General features: G+C 41.5%; 1 protein-coding gene across 4 annotated transcripts in view; it reads right to left on the bottom strand.

Annotated features, from left to right (window-relative positions):
- KMT2A (lysine methyltransferase 2A) overlaps positions 1 to 18,492 on the bottom strand; it is an 88,054-nt gene that overhangs the window by 44,840 nt on the left and 24,722 nt on the right. For all 4 annotated transcript variants that reach the window (XM_077893724.1, XM_077893725.1, XM_077893726.1 and 1 more), the window contains 8 exons: positions 13,524 to 13,593; positions 8,217 to 10,873; positions 6,073 to 6,250; positions 4,894 to 5,128; positions 3,062 to 3,126; positions 2,239 to 2,616; positions 1,822 to 1,895; positions 492 to 623 (listed from right to left, as the gene is read on the bottom strand). In XM_077893724.1, coding sequence (XP_077749850.1) covers positions 492 to 623; positions 1,822 to 1,895; positions 2,239 to 2,616; positions 3,062 to 3,126; positions 4,894 to 5,128; positions 6,073 to 6,250; positions 8,217 to 10,873; positions 13,524 to 13,593 — 3,789 coding nt within the window. The remainder of the gene's footprint in view (positions 1 to 491; positions 624 to 1,821; positions 1,896 to 2,238; positions 2,617 to 3,061; positions 3,127 to 4,893; positions 5,129 to 6,072; positions 6,251 to 8,216; positions 10,874 to 13,523; positions 13,594 to 18,492) is intronic.

Raw genomic sequence — 18,492 nt, 5'->3', positions numbered from 1 at the left:
GAGGCTGGCAAACAAACTCAGAGTGACACCAGAGTGGCAAGAAGGCTTCGTTTCGATGGGATCAAGAATAACTGCTGCTTTAAGACATTTTAATCTCAAACACAAACTGTTAAAAGGCTCACCTACTGGTTCAGTTCTTGTGAACGAGAATGCAAAGATACCCCGAGGGTGACTTGTCCTTAGAGTCTGACTTAAGCCATTGTCATGGTTGGAGGGTTTCCGTGTGAAAGAATTATTTCCTCAGATGCTGTTCTCCGAAGGTACGTATCACTCACTTTGGTCGGCAGTGTCTCAATGCCCACGTTCATTAGTCAGCTCATAAATGGTGACCCCAGGACATTGACCAGAACTCTCTTACACCTGAACCCACCTGCCACATCCCTGACTGGGTGCTGAAATCCCTCCTCTTTCATCAACACCTTTGATAACCCCATTTTTCTGATTTGAAGTCCAGGATGGTTGATATACTACATGACCCTACACACTTTTACCTTAAAGTCCACTCTGATCCTGTGGACTCCATCTGCTGGGATTTTTTGCTTCGAACTATTGCCATTGGAGAGAGTGCTGAGGATATTCAAAGTGCCTGTGTTCTCCTGCTTACTGACTGGAGGTGGCTTTTCCTACAGAGACAGAAGATGGATAAAGAACAAAACCGCATCCTACTTGCCTTCACTTTTTCAACAGATAACAATGCAAACAACGAATCTTATTAATAGCTCTGGAGAACATGTTTCCAATACAAGTATCCTACAGACACAGAGTTAATCTTCAGGTTCTTTTTCCCATTGAGGCATTTTATGTATGTATTACAGCCCTAGAAGAATTCCAGGACTCTCCTGCCTATGGGTTTTTGTCTTGCTTCTTCGTGGTCCATGATACCAGCTGAGGTTGTTGGCACAATGAAACTAAAGTGACAGCATGGGAGCAGGTTATTCTGCCATTTTTCTAGATCTTTGAGTTGCACATAGACTCTGGGGCTGACCATTCCACTCTTATTTAACCTGTCTAGGATGGTCACAACAAGTGTTCGCAGCTCTGTGACCATCAATCATTTCAATTCATCAGTGTAACCATGCTTTATTACCACAGTCAGAAGCCAGACAATGACCTCAGAGCAAGGCTTAATAAGACCTTGGTATCTGCCTCTTTTTGGCATTGCTGATACTCTTGAGAGCATCAGCCAGGACATGCATGCACACTGTTAAGGTAGCATAGAGAAGCAGCAGAAAGATCTAGAAGAATTCATTTTTTTTAACATTTTAAAAAATTTATTTATTTGAGAGAAAGAGAGAGTGCATGCACAGCGAGAGGGGAAGAGGGAGAAGTAAAGGGAGACTCTGTGCTGCCCAATGAGGGGCTTGATCCCATGACCCTGAGATCATGACCAGAGCTGAAATCAAGAGCTGGATGCTCAACCGACTGAGCCGCCCAGGTCCCCCGAGCCAGAAAATTCTTAAAGACCTCACTCTCTCCACATAATAAACATAGTTGACATAGGGAAGGGGGATTTTTGTAGACAAGTATAGCTAAAGGATGTAGAGAGCAAAAAACAATTATAGTAAGCAGCCTGCGGCATCAGACTAAGCATAAAAGGTCACGAGGAAGGGAGAGCAACAAGGGAAAAGACAAAAAAAAAAAAAAAAAAGAGGTAGAGCCTAAACCTGAAGTTTGTTCATCTTGAAGAAATCCACGGCCATCTACAGAGAAGCAGATACGTGGTTTCATTCCCTCAATCACGTAAACGTCAAGGACAAGATAAGGTCCCTACAGAATAGAACACATCCCTGAGCAATGGCAAAGAAAGAAATCTCTCCTCACCTTTTCTTTTGGTTTTTGTTTTACAGGAATACTTGGGCGAGGAGCCACTTTTTTCTGCTTGCTTTGCTCTGGACCTAAAGAATTCAAAATAAATTGCAGTCAGACACCACTAACCTCAGAGTACATGCTAAACAGCAGTGACCACTTCAGGACCTACTGGCCTGTGAGGAAGGGGGCATTAGAAACACAACAACCGACTGACACGCTAAGCTTAACATAGGAAATTAAGACAATGTCTCCAGCTTAACTGGTTTTTTGCTTCTATTTCTTTATTTTTACATAAATAGTTTAAAAGAGAGCTAATTTTCCTTCACTAAAGGCTTACAGATATACATTTTGGGCTTCCAAATGCTGTTTAAGAAGTGTTCTCTGCTGGTACTTGTGGCTCAGCGATTCCTTCTTGCCTTCCTCACTCACCTGCTTCTGGTGGTGGAGGCTGTTTCTTCTTGGGCTCGCTAGGAGTGGTCTTGGGAACTTCCTTCCTCGGTGGTGCTGTGCTCGGTGGTTGTGGAGGGGTGACTGGCGCTGGCTGGGAGGCCTGCTTGCTGGACTTCCTAGAAGCTGGAGTGGTAACTTGTTTGGATTCCGGAACCGGGGCAGAGGTGTTCCCTTCTTCGCTCTTTTCCTCGACGGGCTTTCGAGGAGGAGGTTCACTATTGCTTTTCTTGGGGGCAGGGTCCTCTCTTGCTGACGGGGCAGGTTTCTGACCAGAGTCCACCACACATTTCCCAACATTGCTCTCCTTGCTCTCTTTCTTTTCGCTGGTTTTAGATTTTTTCTCTTTCTTTTTCACAGCTAGGGGGAAAAAAACCCCCAAGATTATTTATGTATACGTGAGAAAAACTTTATTTAAGGTAGAAGCAGAGGAATATAACACAACCTGATTCACAGTTTCCTGGAGCTAAAGCTGACACTGGAAGGCACAAGTTGATTGGGTGAGAGAGGGATACTTGTGTTGCTCTAGGAAATGGAACGGACTGGAATTTTTATAAGAATTAAAAATTTTTTTTGATTATGGAAAATTTCAAAGTAAAGGGAAGAGTAAATGAACCCTCATGGAACTACCTACCACCCAAGCTTCAACAAACACCAACTCGCAAAAAACAAAAAAAACCCAAAAAACAAAAAACACCAACTCACTGGGGAGAGCAGTTACCAGCATTCTCTTTACACTAGATGTACATGACTACATGGCATTAAGTCAGGAAGCATTTGGGGAAGATCAGTTTTACAACGCTACCTTTTGCTTGCTTCTGAAGGTAGGCTTTGGAAGGCATCCATTGTAGATTCTGACATTTTCTCATCCTAGGATAACAAAGAATACCATAATGTAAACCACATTTAGAAGAAAAGCCATTGAAATAAGTGTTAGTTTGTCTGCAAGAACTAGTGAACCTTTACTAGGGTTCATTTTGAGAGTTGAAAAAGAGTACTGTTCACTACTCAGATTCAATCTGAGCCTCTGAATGCTTCGATCAGCAATTTTACCTACCTCTAGGGTCTATAAAGAGCAAGTATCAAATTATTTTTGAAATGGGACTCAAATTTCTTATAACCCAGTACTGACTAGCACCACACACAACAAATCAGCTGGTGTTTCTAATCCTCAAATTAGTTCTGCTCCTGTATGAGATTAATATTCATATAGTTATCTGAATAAAAAAGGACTAAAATTAAGCATCAAATCCTTTGTCTGACACTACAATACTATAGGTATACCTAAGGGCTTTGTTATATATTTCACCCCTCAATTTAAGGAAACTGCAACTTAATCTGAAGTCTAAAACTGAGCTACATCCATTTCCACCCCTAAATAAATAGTGCAGGTTTATCCTGCAATCATGTACCTTTCTGCTGATCAGTGAATTATCTCACTTCTTTCCACTAATGGGACTGAGACAAGATTCTTGCTTAAGGCCAGACTAAACCAAAGTACAGGATTACTTACTGCCTCCTAGAAACTGGCTCCCCTGAACAATTTCTCCCAACCACATTTTCTCTAAATCACTTTCATATTACCATTCATTCAGCAAATACCTATTGCTAATATCTACTCCTTATGCCAGGCACTTTAATAGATGCTCAGTCACTAAAATGTGTTCGTGCAACTTTCTTGATCCATTGAAAACAAATTATCCCAAAGAGCAGAAAGTGCCTCCACGAACTCACTAAAACAAGGGAGAAAAGGTTGAGTAATCAAAACTTTCAGATCAAAACTTCCACATGCATGAAAATATTCTGGGAGTTAGAAGGCCAAGGGTCTTTTTTTTTTTTTTTTTTAAGATTTTATTTATTTATTCATGAAAGACAGAGAGAGAGAGAGAGAGAGAGAGAGGCAGAGACACAGGCAGAGGGAGAAGCAGGCTCCACGCAGGGAGCCCGATGCGGGACTTGACCCCAGGACTCCAGGATCACACCCTGGGCCAAAGGCAGGCGCTAAACCGCCGAGCCACCCAGGGATCCCGCAAAGGGTCTTATACTAAGATGTCACCACTATTTCCTGAATGCCATAATTTCAGTTGACCTGAAAAATTATAATGCAAATAGATAATATGATATGTATTTAAATTAAGTATAAATTATAGCTCAATCACAGCTCAATGTATGTAAATATTACATATGTGTAACTTATATATAAAATATAAATATATAAATTCATCAATTTTTAAGTAGAAACCCTCCAGAGCTGCACTGATATGGTAGCCACGAGGTACATGTGCCATTTAAGTTTAAATTAATTGAAAGGAAATGCAATTAAACATGTCATTCCTCGGGCACACGAACCATACTTCAAGTGTCCTACAGCCACGTTGGGCTAATGGCTACCATACAGCACATGTCCACCGCCGTAGGACTTTTCTACTAGATGGGCACTGCCTCAGAGTATTTCGTATTTAAGGATAGCCCAAACCTAGCCACGTCACAAAATCCAACTCTGCAACTGACCTCGCACCTCAAGGAGACTCAACACAACCACATTCAGTTTTCTGATACATCCTTGCAACAGACCCAGGCATAAACACCACCTCCGTGGCTAGGAGGTCGATACCTCAGAGTAAGACACCCACTCACTTGCAGCACTGCTTCTTTATATTTCGGCCACCAAACTTGGGTTTGTCTAAGCAATTAGTACAAACACCACAGTCCTCAGGCACCTGGCAGCCAGGACACTGCCCACACCGCCTGGATCGTCGCCCTTTCTTTACTGGAGGTTCCTGAGGCGCCTTGTTTCTGGTAACGGGTTTAATTGGTTTGATGGGTGGAGCAAGAGGTTCAGCATCTTCTGAGCCAGCAATTGATGACTTGTCTGTTAAAGAAACGTGTCATTAGTTCTGAGGGAGTATCTAATTCCTGGGAGCAGAGGCGGAGTTTTTCAAGATCCATTTATATCATCACATACATTCAAGCCTCATTTTAATCGGGACACCAAAAATGAAATACGTCATAATAAAAATATTCATATGCATAAGTCAGAGCCTGTTTTAAATAATTTTTAAAGTGTTTTAAAAGGCCTAAAAAAATAAAAAATAAAAAATAAAAAAATAAAATAAAAGGCCTATAACTTGCAGCTTGATGCAAGCAGAAATCCGAATATTGAGAACAAAACACAGTCTAACCTAAAACCAAGAATGCGAATTGAATGCTTAAGATTCTCGAAACCTCTACATTTTGTAGGAGCTGTCACCTAGCATTTAAGTCACCCAGCATCTAAATGCAACCAGGAGAATGTGCCTCACGGACCTCCAACCACAGGGAACGTAACTAACTGCCCCAAGGGCCCATCTGCTGTGCTCTGAGTTCCGGTGGCTCACCAAGGCCACAGCATACACATATGCTCCTAGGTAGTGACTGAGCATGGCAGGAATACTAAGGCAGGCCTGTTCCTGGGAGACACAAAACTCCCCTGACCGTGGACTTTTGCTCAAGGACTCCCTGACAGCCTTGCAAACTCTCTGGGAAAACAGTCTAGGAAGATTCTGTCCAACTCTCCTTCCCTCTCTCTTTCATTGGGGTCAGACTTGCAGAGTGGCCTGACAGTTGGCCCAGCCTCCCCCAGCTCCCTCCCATTTTCTCTCTCTCAGGCATTTTCTCTCGTGTAATCCTTGCACGTTTAATACAGCCTTCCCATTTGTCTTTTGGAGGACCCAGACTAACACACGGTGCTATGAAGAGCCTACCAGCTATCCCCAGGATGACCAGCAAACAAATCAAACGTCCACTCAAGACTTCAGGTGGACACCCTTGACCTACCATCATTCCCCATGGAAGACAAAATCTTTTCTCGTTCTTCCCATGGTAAGGCACTCAGGGTGGGCATGTCATCAGGAAATACAGCTCGTTTTCGGCCAAGGGCAACAGCAGCTCTTCTGCAGACATGTTTAATGCGGGGTCCTCGCACAGAGGTCTCTGATGAATCACTTTCTTGACCCTGAATAAGAAGCAAGTCAAATCCAACAACAGCAAGCATACATGTTGAAAATGTAGCTAAACGAAGCCAAGGTAGAGTTAGTTAGCTCATTACAATCTAGAATCAACACAGACAACTGTAACTATTCCCAGCTGGTAAGCTAGGACGATCTACAGAAATCAACTAGTTCTGTATCCTAAAATTGGCAGCAAAAGAGGGGGCAGGGCTTTTTAAAAATATTTATTTATTTATTATTTATGATAGACATAGAGAGAGAGAGAGAGAGAGAGAGGCAGAGACACAGGAGGAGGGAGTAGCAGGCTCCATGCCAGGAGCCCGACCGGGACTCGATCCCGGGACCCCAGGATTGCTCCCTGGGCCAAAGGCAGGCGCTAAACCACTGAGCCGCCCAGGGATCCCCAGAGGCAGGGCTTTTAATAAAAAAAAAAAAAACAGAAATCAACTAAGTTTTTATTCCCCGTTATACTACTACTTTGAAATTCCCCTCAAGGGGCACCTGAGTGGCTCAGTCGGTTAAGTGTGACTTCAGCTCAGGTCATGATCTCGGGGCCCTGGGATTGAGCCCCAAGTTGGGCTCCCTGCTCAGCAGGGTGTCTGCTTCTCCCTCTCCCTCTGCTTGCGTTTACCCTTGCACTCTCTCTGTCAAACAAACAAATAAAATCTTAAAAAATAATGAAAACACATTAAAATTCCCCTCAAAACTCAAGCTGCCAGTCTACATTATTCAAAAGTTGGGCCTGGAGTTAACAGGTCTCATCTAATCACAGACTACTTCTATTTCCCTGATCAAGAGAAAAGTAGGGGAAACTATAAATGTAAGCATGAAAGGCCACTGCTCTGCACAAAAACATCTCACATTTTAAATTAAGAGCCACTGCTCCAATCACTAGGAGGTTAAACAAAAAACAGCCAAAATGGTATCAGAAATAAATCCCAACATACTCTTGCTAGAACTCTCAACTGGCACAATTACTAAATGTAAATAAGGCTCTACATTGAAAAACCTATGGGTATGGTCATTGTAATCTAACTTGGTGTGTTGACATAAATATGTATCTACTACACGGAACTTTTTAAAAAGAACCTAAAGATCAGCAGATCGTCTCAGAAAAGGCCAGTGCTTAGCTCCCTTTGGAAAAAAAGAAAAAATAAATAAAAAAGCTAAGCTCTCTTTGTAAAGTTTGTCATCATCCTAACGAACTGAATCCTACTGCTTTCCTGTCCGCAATTTAAGGCTACATGCTTCTCATTTGTGTCCTGCAGTGCCTATTATCTATTGCTCTGATCACTCGTTACTCAGAGGAAGAGAAGTCCCCTCACCCCGTTTTCTATAGTAAACAACAGTAAAACAATCCAACTACAAGAATGCACCTTTGACACTAAGTCACAGATTCCATGACACCAAACCTGTGAAGTACATACTACCTTTTGGTCTTAATTCACCACCTTCCTGTGCATTCCAGTAAAGCGATCTGTCATTCCTCTCAAATGGGTCTCACACTGTTTCATCTCTACCCACATTGTGCCCTCTATTTAGAATGTTCTCTCCTATGGCACCTGGAGGGCTCAGTTGCTTAAGTGTCTGACTTTCAATCTCCGCTCAGGTCATGATCTCAGCATGTGAGATCAAGCCCTGCATTAGGTTCTGTGCTGGGCTCGGGGCCTGCTTAAGATTCTCTCTCTCTCTCTCTCTCTCTACCCCTCTGCCTCCACCCCCCTTCCTGACCTGCTCGCCCGCACATGCACACTCTTGTCTCTCTCTCAGAGGGGGAAAAGAATGTTCTCCCCCCATCACTTCCTATCAAAGTCCTACCTGTCCTTGCAGGACCACTGCATATGCCACCACCTCCTCTGCCCTTCTCTTGACTCCCGTAACTAGATGTGACTAAAACACTTCGCCGAACACTCACTCACAGGAGGGGCTCAGTCAACTATCGTGTTTACCAGGCAAGATGGAAAAGAGTACCTGTGCTTTGGGCTGGTCGGTTTGTTTAAGACTCTTACTCTTCTCAATCTTGCAGAGCTGGGCTTTGGCCTTTTTCAGGAGGCTGGCAACCCTCTTGTCTGTCATAGGAAGCTTGTCTGCCTGAGCCAACATGGAGCCTATGGAGGAAGTGGAATGTTTAACAGTGCTAGATGAAGGAGTGGAAAGGCAGAGGGTTTTCTCCTTCTCCAGGGATGGGGCAGTTGGGCCGAGGTCCAAGTTGTTTTTTTCCAGATTTCCTCTCCCTTTCTTTATAAGTATTTTGGTTTTGACAGCTGTTGTATCCCCAAGAGTCACAGAAGCAATATCAGTCCCAGAATCAATGGATGAGGACTTCTTCCGCCCTGCTGCTTTTTTGGCAGAAGATGAGGCAGCAACATCTTCAGCGCCAACCTTGTCTTTGGAAACCCTACCCACGGGATACAGAGCAGAGCTACTCTGAATTTCTGATCCCTTTTTCCTTTTCTCTTTCCTCGACTCCCGCTTGTTCTCTTTTTCTCTCTCCCGGTCTCTCTCTCTACTCTTGTCCTTCTCCACGCTCTTGTCAGCATCTCGGTCTTTGGACGGCTCCTCGGGGGCCTTGTCTTTATTTCTGCCTCTTTCCGTCTGGGAGCCTGGGGTGAACCAAGGGAAGAGAGGAGTGGGGCTGCCAGATGAGAAGGGCTCTGCCGGAGTGCTGGCCTGCTTCCTTGGTCTCTGGCTTTTCTCTGCAGATTCCCCAGACTGCGTCAGGGAATGAGAAGGAAAAGTAAAAGTCGGGTTTAAGGCACTAGTGGCAAGAGGGCTAACAGATATGCTTAACGAGGAGGAGACAGAAGACGGTGGGGTGAGAGGTGACAGCTCAGCAGTACTAAGCCTTCCACTTCTTGTCCTCATGGAGTGAGAAGGAGACCTTGGTTCAGATCGAATGGGGCTGAAGACTTTTCTCTTCCTCTTTCTGTTGGATACTCCTGAAGAAGACGTTCCAGCAGAAGTTCGATTGGTAGGCAAGGTGACAGACTCAAATATTCTAGAGTGAGCCTCGCTTGGAGTAAATCTTGGAGCTCTCAGGAGGGGGCTCCGTTTGTGCATATCGAACCTCGTTCCAGAGTGGAGCGGTGAGAACAGTCGGGCTGAAGCAGCGGTGCCGGACGCCGAAAACCCAGACGCAAAGCCCACGTCCTCAGGAGTTAGTGGAGGGGGTCGGAAATTATCAAATATTGGTTTGCGAATAAGACCTTCTTTGGCATACTTTGCTGAGGAAAAGTACTGTGGCTCTGACCTAGAATGCTTTAAGGAAGTCCACCTAAATGTCGGTTCTCGCAAAATGGACTTGCGCTTCCCTTGCATGGGAGCGGCAGAGGCAGGCAGAAACGGTGATGCTAGGGGGATGGTGGGAGGCATGAGCCAAGGTGTGTGGTCAGAGATGCCGGAGGCTGGCTGCAGTGGTGGGGGCGGGGTGAGCAGGGGTGGAGGGGGAGAGGAAGAGGGCTGCTGCTGAGGGGCACTCTGTAGCGTCGATAGTTTTTTAGCTGTCCTAGATCCAAAACTTCTCTCTGACACTGAATACCTTCTGCTTCTCCTGTCACTACTGTCGTTCTCTGGGGACTGGGAGATCGGCAGTGGGGTGTGAACTTCGGGGGTCTCGCTGCGCTCTTCAGGAAGTACCTGAATCTGATCCTCAGAGGCCTGAGAGTCTGTGGAGGTATCGACGCTGGGGCTGCTAGATCGGGAGGAGTCTGAAGACATCTGAGAGGAGTGCTGAGAAGCCGCACTGGATTTTTCAGAAGATCCACAGGACGTGGCGCTGAATCTACTGTTGGGTGTAGACTCTAGTCGGGCAATTTTAATGGGAGGGTCGTAATCCTCATCCTCTATAAACCGCCGGGGGGTTTTGATGATCCGTGAGGAGATGGCGCTGACCACAGGCATGATGAACTGTCGAATGTTTTTGACCTGTGTCTTCACCTTCCTTCCCTGCAGCTGGGCTGCTTCTTTCTCAATTTTCTTTTGAGCCCCCTTCTTGGCCCTCTGCAAGAGTTGCTTTGCGATGGTTGCGTCTGTCCTTTTAGAAGAAGGAATAATCCTCACCGGCTTAATCCTTCGAGGGCTTTGTCGGACTACTGTCTTATCTTCTTTTGTGAGTGGAGGTGTTCCTTCCTTGTCCTTGCGGACCTTCTGGGGCTTTTCCAGGTCGGAGTTAATGAGGAGGCCTGGAGGGGTCTTTATCCTTTCTGTTGATGGAGGCCTTCCTCGCCGTCGGACAATCTGTACCCCCTTCCTTCCTATTTGAAGCTTCCCTGTCTTAAACTTAGACTTGAGAGGAGACAGTTTACCTGCTCTTAATTTTTTAATCTTTGTGGCTTGCTGAAATGTAGCAGAGGGTGTCCGTTTAATCTTTTTCAAGCTCTCTTCTTTGCTCCCCTTGGGTAGCTCTGAAATGTCCTTTCCGTGTGTTATTTTGATTTTTACTCCGGGGAAGGTGGGGGGTCTTCCTCTCTTCTTTTCTATGCTTTTAGAATCCTTCTTCTTGATCTTTTCTCCAGATTTGGTCTCTGATTTATTTAGAGGGGAAAACACAGACGGATCTGAGAGGAGAGCTGAATTTCGGTCAGAGCCACTTCTAGGTCTCCCGCGAGGCTTTCGAGGGCTAGTTTTAACTGTGTATAAAAATTAAACAATGAAGAGCATACATTTAGCTTTGTAGTTCAGGTCGTGACTAAGCTGAATATACTTTAGCACAAGCCATTTTGTACTGACCTCTACCTGGGTCTAGTGAGTCAATAAAACATCTTAATTGGGCTTAGTTTCTTTTCACCAAAGACTTGCCTCAAAGAAATCACGTAAAGAATATTCCATCTGGAACATTTAACTTTTGGGACAGAAAAACTAAGATACACACAGATTTTCAACCAAGCGATTAATATGCAAAACTGATTTTCCTACAACTCCAGTGATGAGGAAGGTTTTGGGGACTCAAAAAAATAGTTTTACACAAAAATCTATGCCACCTTTTCCATAACCTAGCCACCAAGATTAATATTTGAGAACATGTTCATAGTAAGTCACCCCATGTTTTCAGTGGAATTTTGGCTTTGATAAATTTGAATAAGGAGCTCTTCAGTGGATAACATACCAACTTTTGTTGGGAAGTTGGGCTGCTTAGCTTCCTATAGTTCCAGTCTGTTTTGTCAAATTAACTAAGAAAGCTTTACTGAATAGAAAAATGTTCATTCGTGAGACATCAGAGTAAGATCACTGAACTTAGTGTCATGTGAAGGCATCAGTGAAATGACATGATCAAGTGTCCATTAGTCTCCTCCCCTATTTACAGGTCCTTGAACTAGTTAGTCCCAAGTTACAAAAAAGATTTAACCCTAATTGACGGCAAGAGCGAATCAACAATTTATTAAATGAGACCTCTCTATTCTAAATAAAAGGAATTTCCCAATTTATAAATCAGCTCAATTTGCTACTTTATCAAAAAGCTTGAGAAGATAAGGCTGTTTTCTAAAATTATTTGTATAAACCTGTATTTTCTAAATGTATTAAGAGTTCCCTGGTCTACCACGTCTTCTCTTCCTTCATGACTTTCCAATGTCTTATATGACTCAACATTCTTCTGAGATTAAAACCTCTCCTAACAGGCACCAAAAGAGATTTATGCCAGGATGATGAACGTTTTAGACTACAGAACCAACTTCCCAACATAAGAGAAATCAACAAAGGTCTTACTCTTAAGCTTTCTAAAAATAAATGCTTTATTCACCAATTAATCAAAACTTCCTTTAATAAATTAAGGATTCATAAATCCATTCTCAATAAATACTAATTACAACAAAAGTAATGGGCAGACAGCAGGAAAACTATGTTTCATTTCTTAAATAATAAAGCATACCCAGATGGCTTAAAAAACAAAAACAAAAACAAGACAACAAGACAATATTCAAGGTAGGCTGATAGCCAACGAGGGAGGGTTGTGAATTAACAAAATAAACTCCTACCCAGAAGTATATCACAAGATTCCTTATCATCATGCTAGCCTTCAACCTGGCCACTCATAGGGCTTCATTAATCTGGAAAACCACTTCTACCTGATTTTTAAAATAATTTTTTGGTGGACAAGGAGAAAAACCAGAACACAGAAGAGTCCAGCTCAATTGCTAACTTCCACAAATATTCTGAGAACTCATAAGCTACTCATGAGCAATTGCATCATGTATTTTCCAGGCCTCATTTTGTCACCTAGAATCTAAGGGTTAGAACGGATGATCTCTAAAATCACGTTCCTATATGAAGTTTTAGGATTTCATCGTATCTTCAAGAGAACATGGCCATTGCTAAGTGGCACAAACACTGGGGTACTACTGACTAACTCCTCCCAACAAGGATGGCAACACTCTTGCCATTTGGGAAAAAAGATTCGTCAACTTACATGTTTGAATTAGATTACTATACAAATATGACAACTCTTAAATGAAACCCAAATGCTAAAAAACATCAAGAACCACGTCACTGTCAAAGAGCAAAACCACCTAACGACATCGTATTTAACTAGACTGTCCATTCAAATCAAAGCATAGCAAATCATACAAGAAGTCAGAATGGTAGCACAGATGGGGAATATTTTTTTCCTCAAAAGATCCCTCTCCTATACAGACTGGAATTCTGCAAGCCATTGCATGTGATTTCCACTGAGGACTGTCTCTCAGGAAACTGCTCTAAGTCTAGAATTTCAAGACATTCTAGATATTTTCTTGGTGAGAACAATGACAAATATTGCTTATAAATGGAAATACCCCCATATCATTTTTATTTTCTTTATACAGCCTTTCAAGGATCAGATGAAATAGTTTCATACAGTGCCAATATTTTGTTTTTAGTTCTTTGACAACAGTAGACTAAATTTCATCTGTAAAAAATAAGTCAGATTATTCCCAAAGTTGTATAATTGCCATATCATTCAAAATCTATGAATCTGAGGATGCTGAGTAGGTTACCTTCAATTCAACTACCAGGTTTTTTGTCATTCCATGGAAATTGACCCCACCACCATGACTCAAGTGGTTCCAACAGAAAAGCATAATAAAGAGTAAAGCAAAAATAGCCTGACAAAGAAGAGCCCCATCAATAAGAGGTCTGGTTCATAAGCCATCTCCTAGTCTCCTACTTAGTGTGAGAGAAAGGGAAGGATGCACAACCCCCTCACTCTCTACCCATAGTATTTAAGATCATCCTTTACATGCAAAGAAGGCAAGGGGAAGCCATGATTCTCTTAACAAAAGCCACCATGCACTTAACTGGCCATACCTGAAGGAGACCTTGTAGGACTTCGTACTCGGACTTCTTCGTCTGAGCCAAAACCTAAGAACTGCTCATCCTACAACAAAGGAAAATTATTTTAAAATCAGAAACAAAAACACAAGTGTGAACATATCCCAAAGAAATGCCCAGAGGAGACACAAATGAATTTGGAAAATTACTCTATATTTTAATCATTACCATTTATATGGATAATATAAAACAACTAATATTGAAATAAATGGACCCAGTCATACAGCTTCATTACAGACAAATAAGAGCTGTGTAGTAATTGAACAATGCATTGAAATGTCATCTTTGGTGCATAGAACACAGGGGACAGTCTTAAATTTCAAACCATAGATACAGCCCAAAACAATTAAAGAACAGCTTTAATTCAAGTAAGCAAATCAGTACAATGGCAGAAATATACAGCCCCAATAAAACAAACAAATCTTTTCAACAAGCAGTAAGTTTACACACACATAAGGAATAACATAAACCATAACATAATCTCTTGTCTACTAAATATTAATAGAGACTGAATTGCCATAATTGTCAGTTCCTTAACTCAGGAATTGACATTTAGATGTGATTTCTATACATTTGAGATCCAAAGATTCTCAACATGCATTTTATGGCATCATTTTAAAATGCCCTGTGATAAGAGACTTAATGGTGGGCAGCAGCATTTGTGAAAGGGATTGTGAATTGACCGCATACAGGATGAAATAATGCATTCAAGAACTCAGGGAAGCATCTTATTCTCTGTTATACTTGGAAAAGGCAAAAGCTTCCCTTTACCTCTAACTTTTAACCTGCCCTTTCAAAAATATTCATAAGAATTTAACTTCTTTTGACAAGTTCTCAAGAAAGGTGGTCTAATTAAACAAACTGATTAACAGAAATTCACTGATTCAGAAACTGAGTTCTTTCCAGAAAGAGATGAAAGAATTTCAGATTTCAGAAACAAAATCCACATAAAACAAGAATAAAATAAGGATCGAAAGATTTTTCTCAAACCTCCAATTTATACTGATAAGCCAAGCCTCAAACTTTGTTCTAAAATTAAAGCCCCCAAATTTTCTTCTCAAGAGCAAAGACTACATGCATATGGACAACATCTGTGAATTTTCTGAAACATTGTTTCCCCAGTTAGTTTAAAGCTAGAGTCAGGTGCTAATCTGTTTAACTACTTATTAATCAGGAATATATGAAAAGATCCATGCAACCGTTTAGACAAATTAGCAGGTTCAGCTCTTAAATTTAAATGCTTTGAGGAGCAAAATGTTTCAAGTCCAAGACCCAGCAAACTATGCAACTGAGAGACAGTTCTTAGAATCTAAGATTTTTGTCCTGAAGTTGCTAACATTATTAAAGCATTTAACAACTTAAGAAAAACCTGAAATTATCCTCTTCAAAGAGAACTGTCTGAAAAGCACTATAATTCCAAAAATGTGTAAAACCTAAATTTAAAGAATACACAGTAGAGTGCTTTTTATAGTCTTTTCTCATCATTAAATTAAATTTAAATTCTTATCATGAATATTATTTGTGAAAAAGAATAAACCTACCTCTGCATCTTACAAGTTAGGAAAACCTCATATATGTGGGGCTTAACCCCAAATAAATTTCTGGAATGATTTTCAGGGTTTATACTTGCAAGCTACACTACAAAAAGAAAAGCCCAAACTCACAAGACCCAATTAATCCAAAAACCTGTCACAATAATGGAATTCCATACTGCTAATTTTTTTTTTTTTTTTACGTGAGCTCTACGCCTAATATGGGGCTTGAACTCATGAGCCCCAGATCAAGAGTCTCATGCTCTATTGCCTGAGCCAGCCAGGCGCCCCCATTCTGTTAATTTTTAAAATGTTTTTTGGGGTAGGAAAAAGGGACATTTAAAATAGTAATCCTACAACACACTTCGAGAAAAAGAGTAGGCAAAGAAAATAGCCCCATGGTAAGTTGCTTCAAACGCTGTAAAAAAAAAAAAAATTTCGAGGGGCCCACTCCACCGCTCGCATGTGGGCACATGACATGACTAAGGAGCATTCAGGATTTGACTGAGGACTCAGTTCTAGCATTTGCAGGCTAGATGATATTAGACAAGTCATTTAGTATTTTTATGTCTCAATTTCTTCATTTACTGAAGTGTTGTAAGGAGTAAATGAAGTAATTTATGTAAATTATGTAATTACGTAAAATCACTCTGAAAATTATCCACACTGTAGTTCTTATTGACGTGGTTTCAGAAAGGGATTCTGGAGGGGCCAAATAACTTGGCCAAGATCATATAGTTAGTTACAAAGACTTCCTCCCAAAATAGTTACAATTTAAAATTGTAACTACTTAAAGGAATCAAATAAATCATCACCAGTACAAATTTGCTATTCTTTCAGCTACTGTGAAAGTTAACTTCATGCCCACTTTCAGATCCTTAAAGTTTGATTTAATTCATTCTTTTCCTGCATTATCCTCATACAACAACATGCTAATCCAGACACTTCACAAAGACACCTTGAGGTTTCCCGACACTTTACCCAGGGACTGCACTGCGACATGCATGAATTTTATACTTCCGGTGCTGCAGCAACAGAGTTCTAGCAACTATACACATTAATAACTAACAGGTGAAGTATCCGACAGGTGAGATAATGATTATTAATCCTTAAAAGAAATGTAAGAGACCCACACTCTGTTCACCACCAGCCACCTTAGTGAGTCACTTTTCTCCATTTCAGACTTCCACAAAATATAACTATACAATCCAAATTGCCATGCGCTCCAAAACAGAGTACTACTGAGCTGTCAAACAGTAATTGAACTGCCAATGTTTAAATTTCACGAGTACTTTCCAACATGACAGCAAGCGTTAACTCTTTCCTTAGATCTTGTAGTTGGAATAAGAAAAGAATGAGCAGTCAAAAAATACTCCACTTCCAACTTTCTTTTCACTTGAAATATAGGTTGACTTCTTCAAGCTTGCTTAAAAAAAATTAACTACCCATTGTTTAAATAATCCAGACAATTAAGCCAAAAACAAAAGCCAGCATTGTTATGTTAAAGAGCTCTAGCCTTCTGACTCTGAACTTCCAAGTAAGTCGAAAAAAAGAAAGAAAGAAAGAAAGAAAGAAAGAAAGAAAGAAAGAAAGAAAGAAAGAAAGAAAGAAAGGAATGAATCTAAGGGAGGCCAAGTCGAGAGAAAGTGCTGGGAAAGAGTTGCTCCTGAAGGGTGCTCAGCGGAAATCCTTTCTGCCTCCTGCTCATCTCGCTCCCATCACCCCCTGTAACACGTGGGGTTCCTGGAAGATGTCATCAACAAGGTAACAATACTGGCTTCCCAAGGATTTTAAACTTGCCTAAAAATCAAAATGCTAAGGCAAAATATCTACCCAAAAAGCCAACAAAGGAGCTGCAATTAAAAACACATTTGGCACTGTAGCATCATAAGCCTGGACAGCCTTGAAGAGGGGGACGAGACACCATGCTCCACATGATCAAGTATTCCTGGGAACTGGGCCCAAACAGCCATTCATCACACATACTTTTCCTTTCAATATGGCTTTCCCTGATGAGCACAGCATTCCAAGACAGACTACAGGGAAGAGCCATCAAACCGATGCCTTCTGAACAGTGATGTCCTTGGAGCCCAGATTGCCAAGATTTTAATACTTTCTTTCCTCCAAACATAGAAAAATAACCTTGCCAACTTGAGCACAGTAAAATACTGTTATGTCATATTTAGCTTCCAGTGATCAAGAATGCAATGAACCTGTCTAATGTCATTTCCTAAATGAAGTCTAATCGTAAAAACAATAAGTGTGTAGAATGTCTGTCTTTATTACCCACATCCCTAACTCTAGGGTAACCAGTTATTTGGTAACTCCTGGCATACCTTTACCAGATATATACCTCTACTAAATTCTATTTTACACATAAGTACCTTAACATTTGAGGATTTTTATTTTAATGGCAGAATTCTAATTCCTTAGTGTCTGATTCTTTTTTTTTTTTTTTTTAATTTTATTTTATGATAGTCACACAGAGAGAGAGAGAGAGGCAGAGAGACAGGCAGAGGGAGAAGCAGGCTCCATGCACCAGGAGCCCGATGTGGGACTCGATCCCGGGTCTCCAGGATCGCGCCCCGGGCCAAAGGCAGGCGCCAAACCACTGCGCCACCCAGGGATCCCATTAGTGTCTGGTTCTATTCGTAAATGATGGAGCAAAAGAAATATTTTTTTTCCTGCAAGAGAATCTAAATGAACCCCAAATAAGTATTCAGATAATAATGTTTACATATAAAATATAATGAAGACATTTGAGAAAAAATACATGAAATTCTGTGTTTCAAGGAATTATGTACTACCAAGCCAACTTTCCAAACAAAGCACTATTTCTTTTACTTGTTCATTCATTCAAAAACCATTTATATACTATCTGCTCCAGATGCAAGGATAAGTAAGACAGGACTCCTGCTCCCAAGAAGTATCTAAAGGCAGACAGGCAGGTGCACAATTTCATTCTTCCTTTTAAAAATCAACATTAGGGACGCCTGGGTGGCTCAGTGGTTTGGTTCTTGCCTTCGGCCCAGGGAGTGATCCTTGAGACCCGGGATCGAGTCCCGCATCGGGCTCCCTGCATGGAGCCTGCTTCTCCCTCTCTATGTCTCTGCCTCTCTGATGAACAAATAAAATCTTAAAAAATAATAATGAATGAATGAATGAATGAATGAATATCAACACCAGGGGGACGCCTGGGTGGCTCAGCAGTTGAGAGGCTGCCTTTGGCTCACGGCATGATCCCGGGTTCTGGGATCAAGTCCCGCATCAGGCTCCTTGCAGGGAGCCTGCTTCTCCCTCTGCCTGTGTCTGCCTGTCTCTCTCTGTGTCTTTCATGAATAAATAAATAAAATCTTTAAAAATAAATAAAATAAAAATAAAAATCAACACCAATGAAGGATAAAATACTATGT

Source organism: Canis aureus, chromosome 3 (assembly GCF_053574225.1).
Source record: "Canis aureus isolate CA01 chromosome 3, VMU_Caureus_v.1.0, whole genome shotgun sequence".
Classification (NCBI taxonomy): Eukaryota; Metazoa; Chordata; class Mammalia; order Carnivora; family Canidae; genus Canis; species Canis aureus.
The sequence above is the reverse complement of the archived record's forward strand: the minus strand, read 5'-3'. Positions and strand labels throughout refer to the sequence as shown.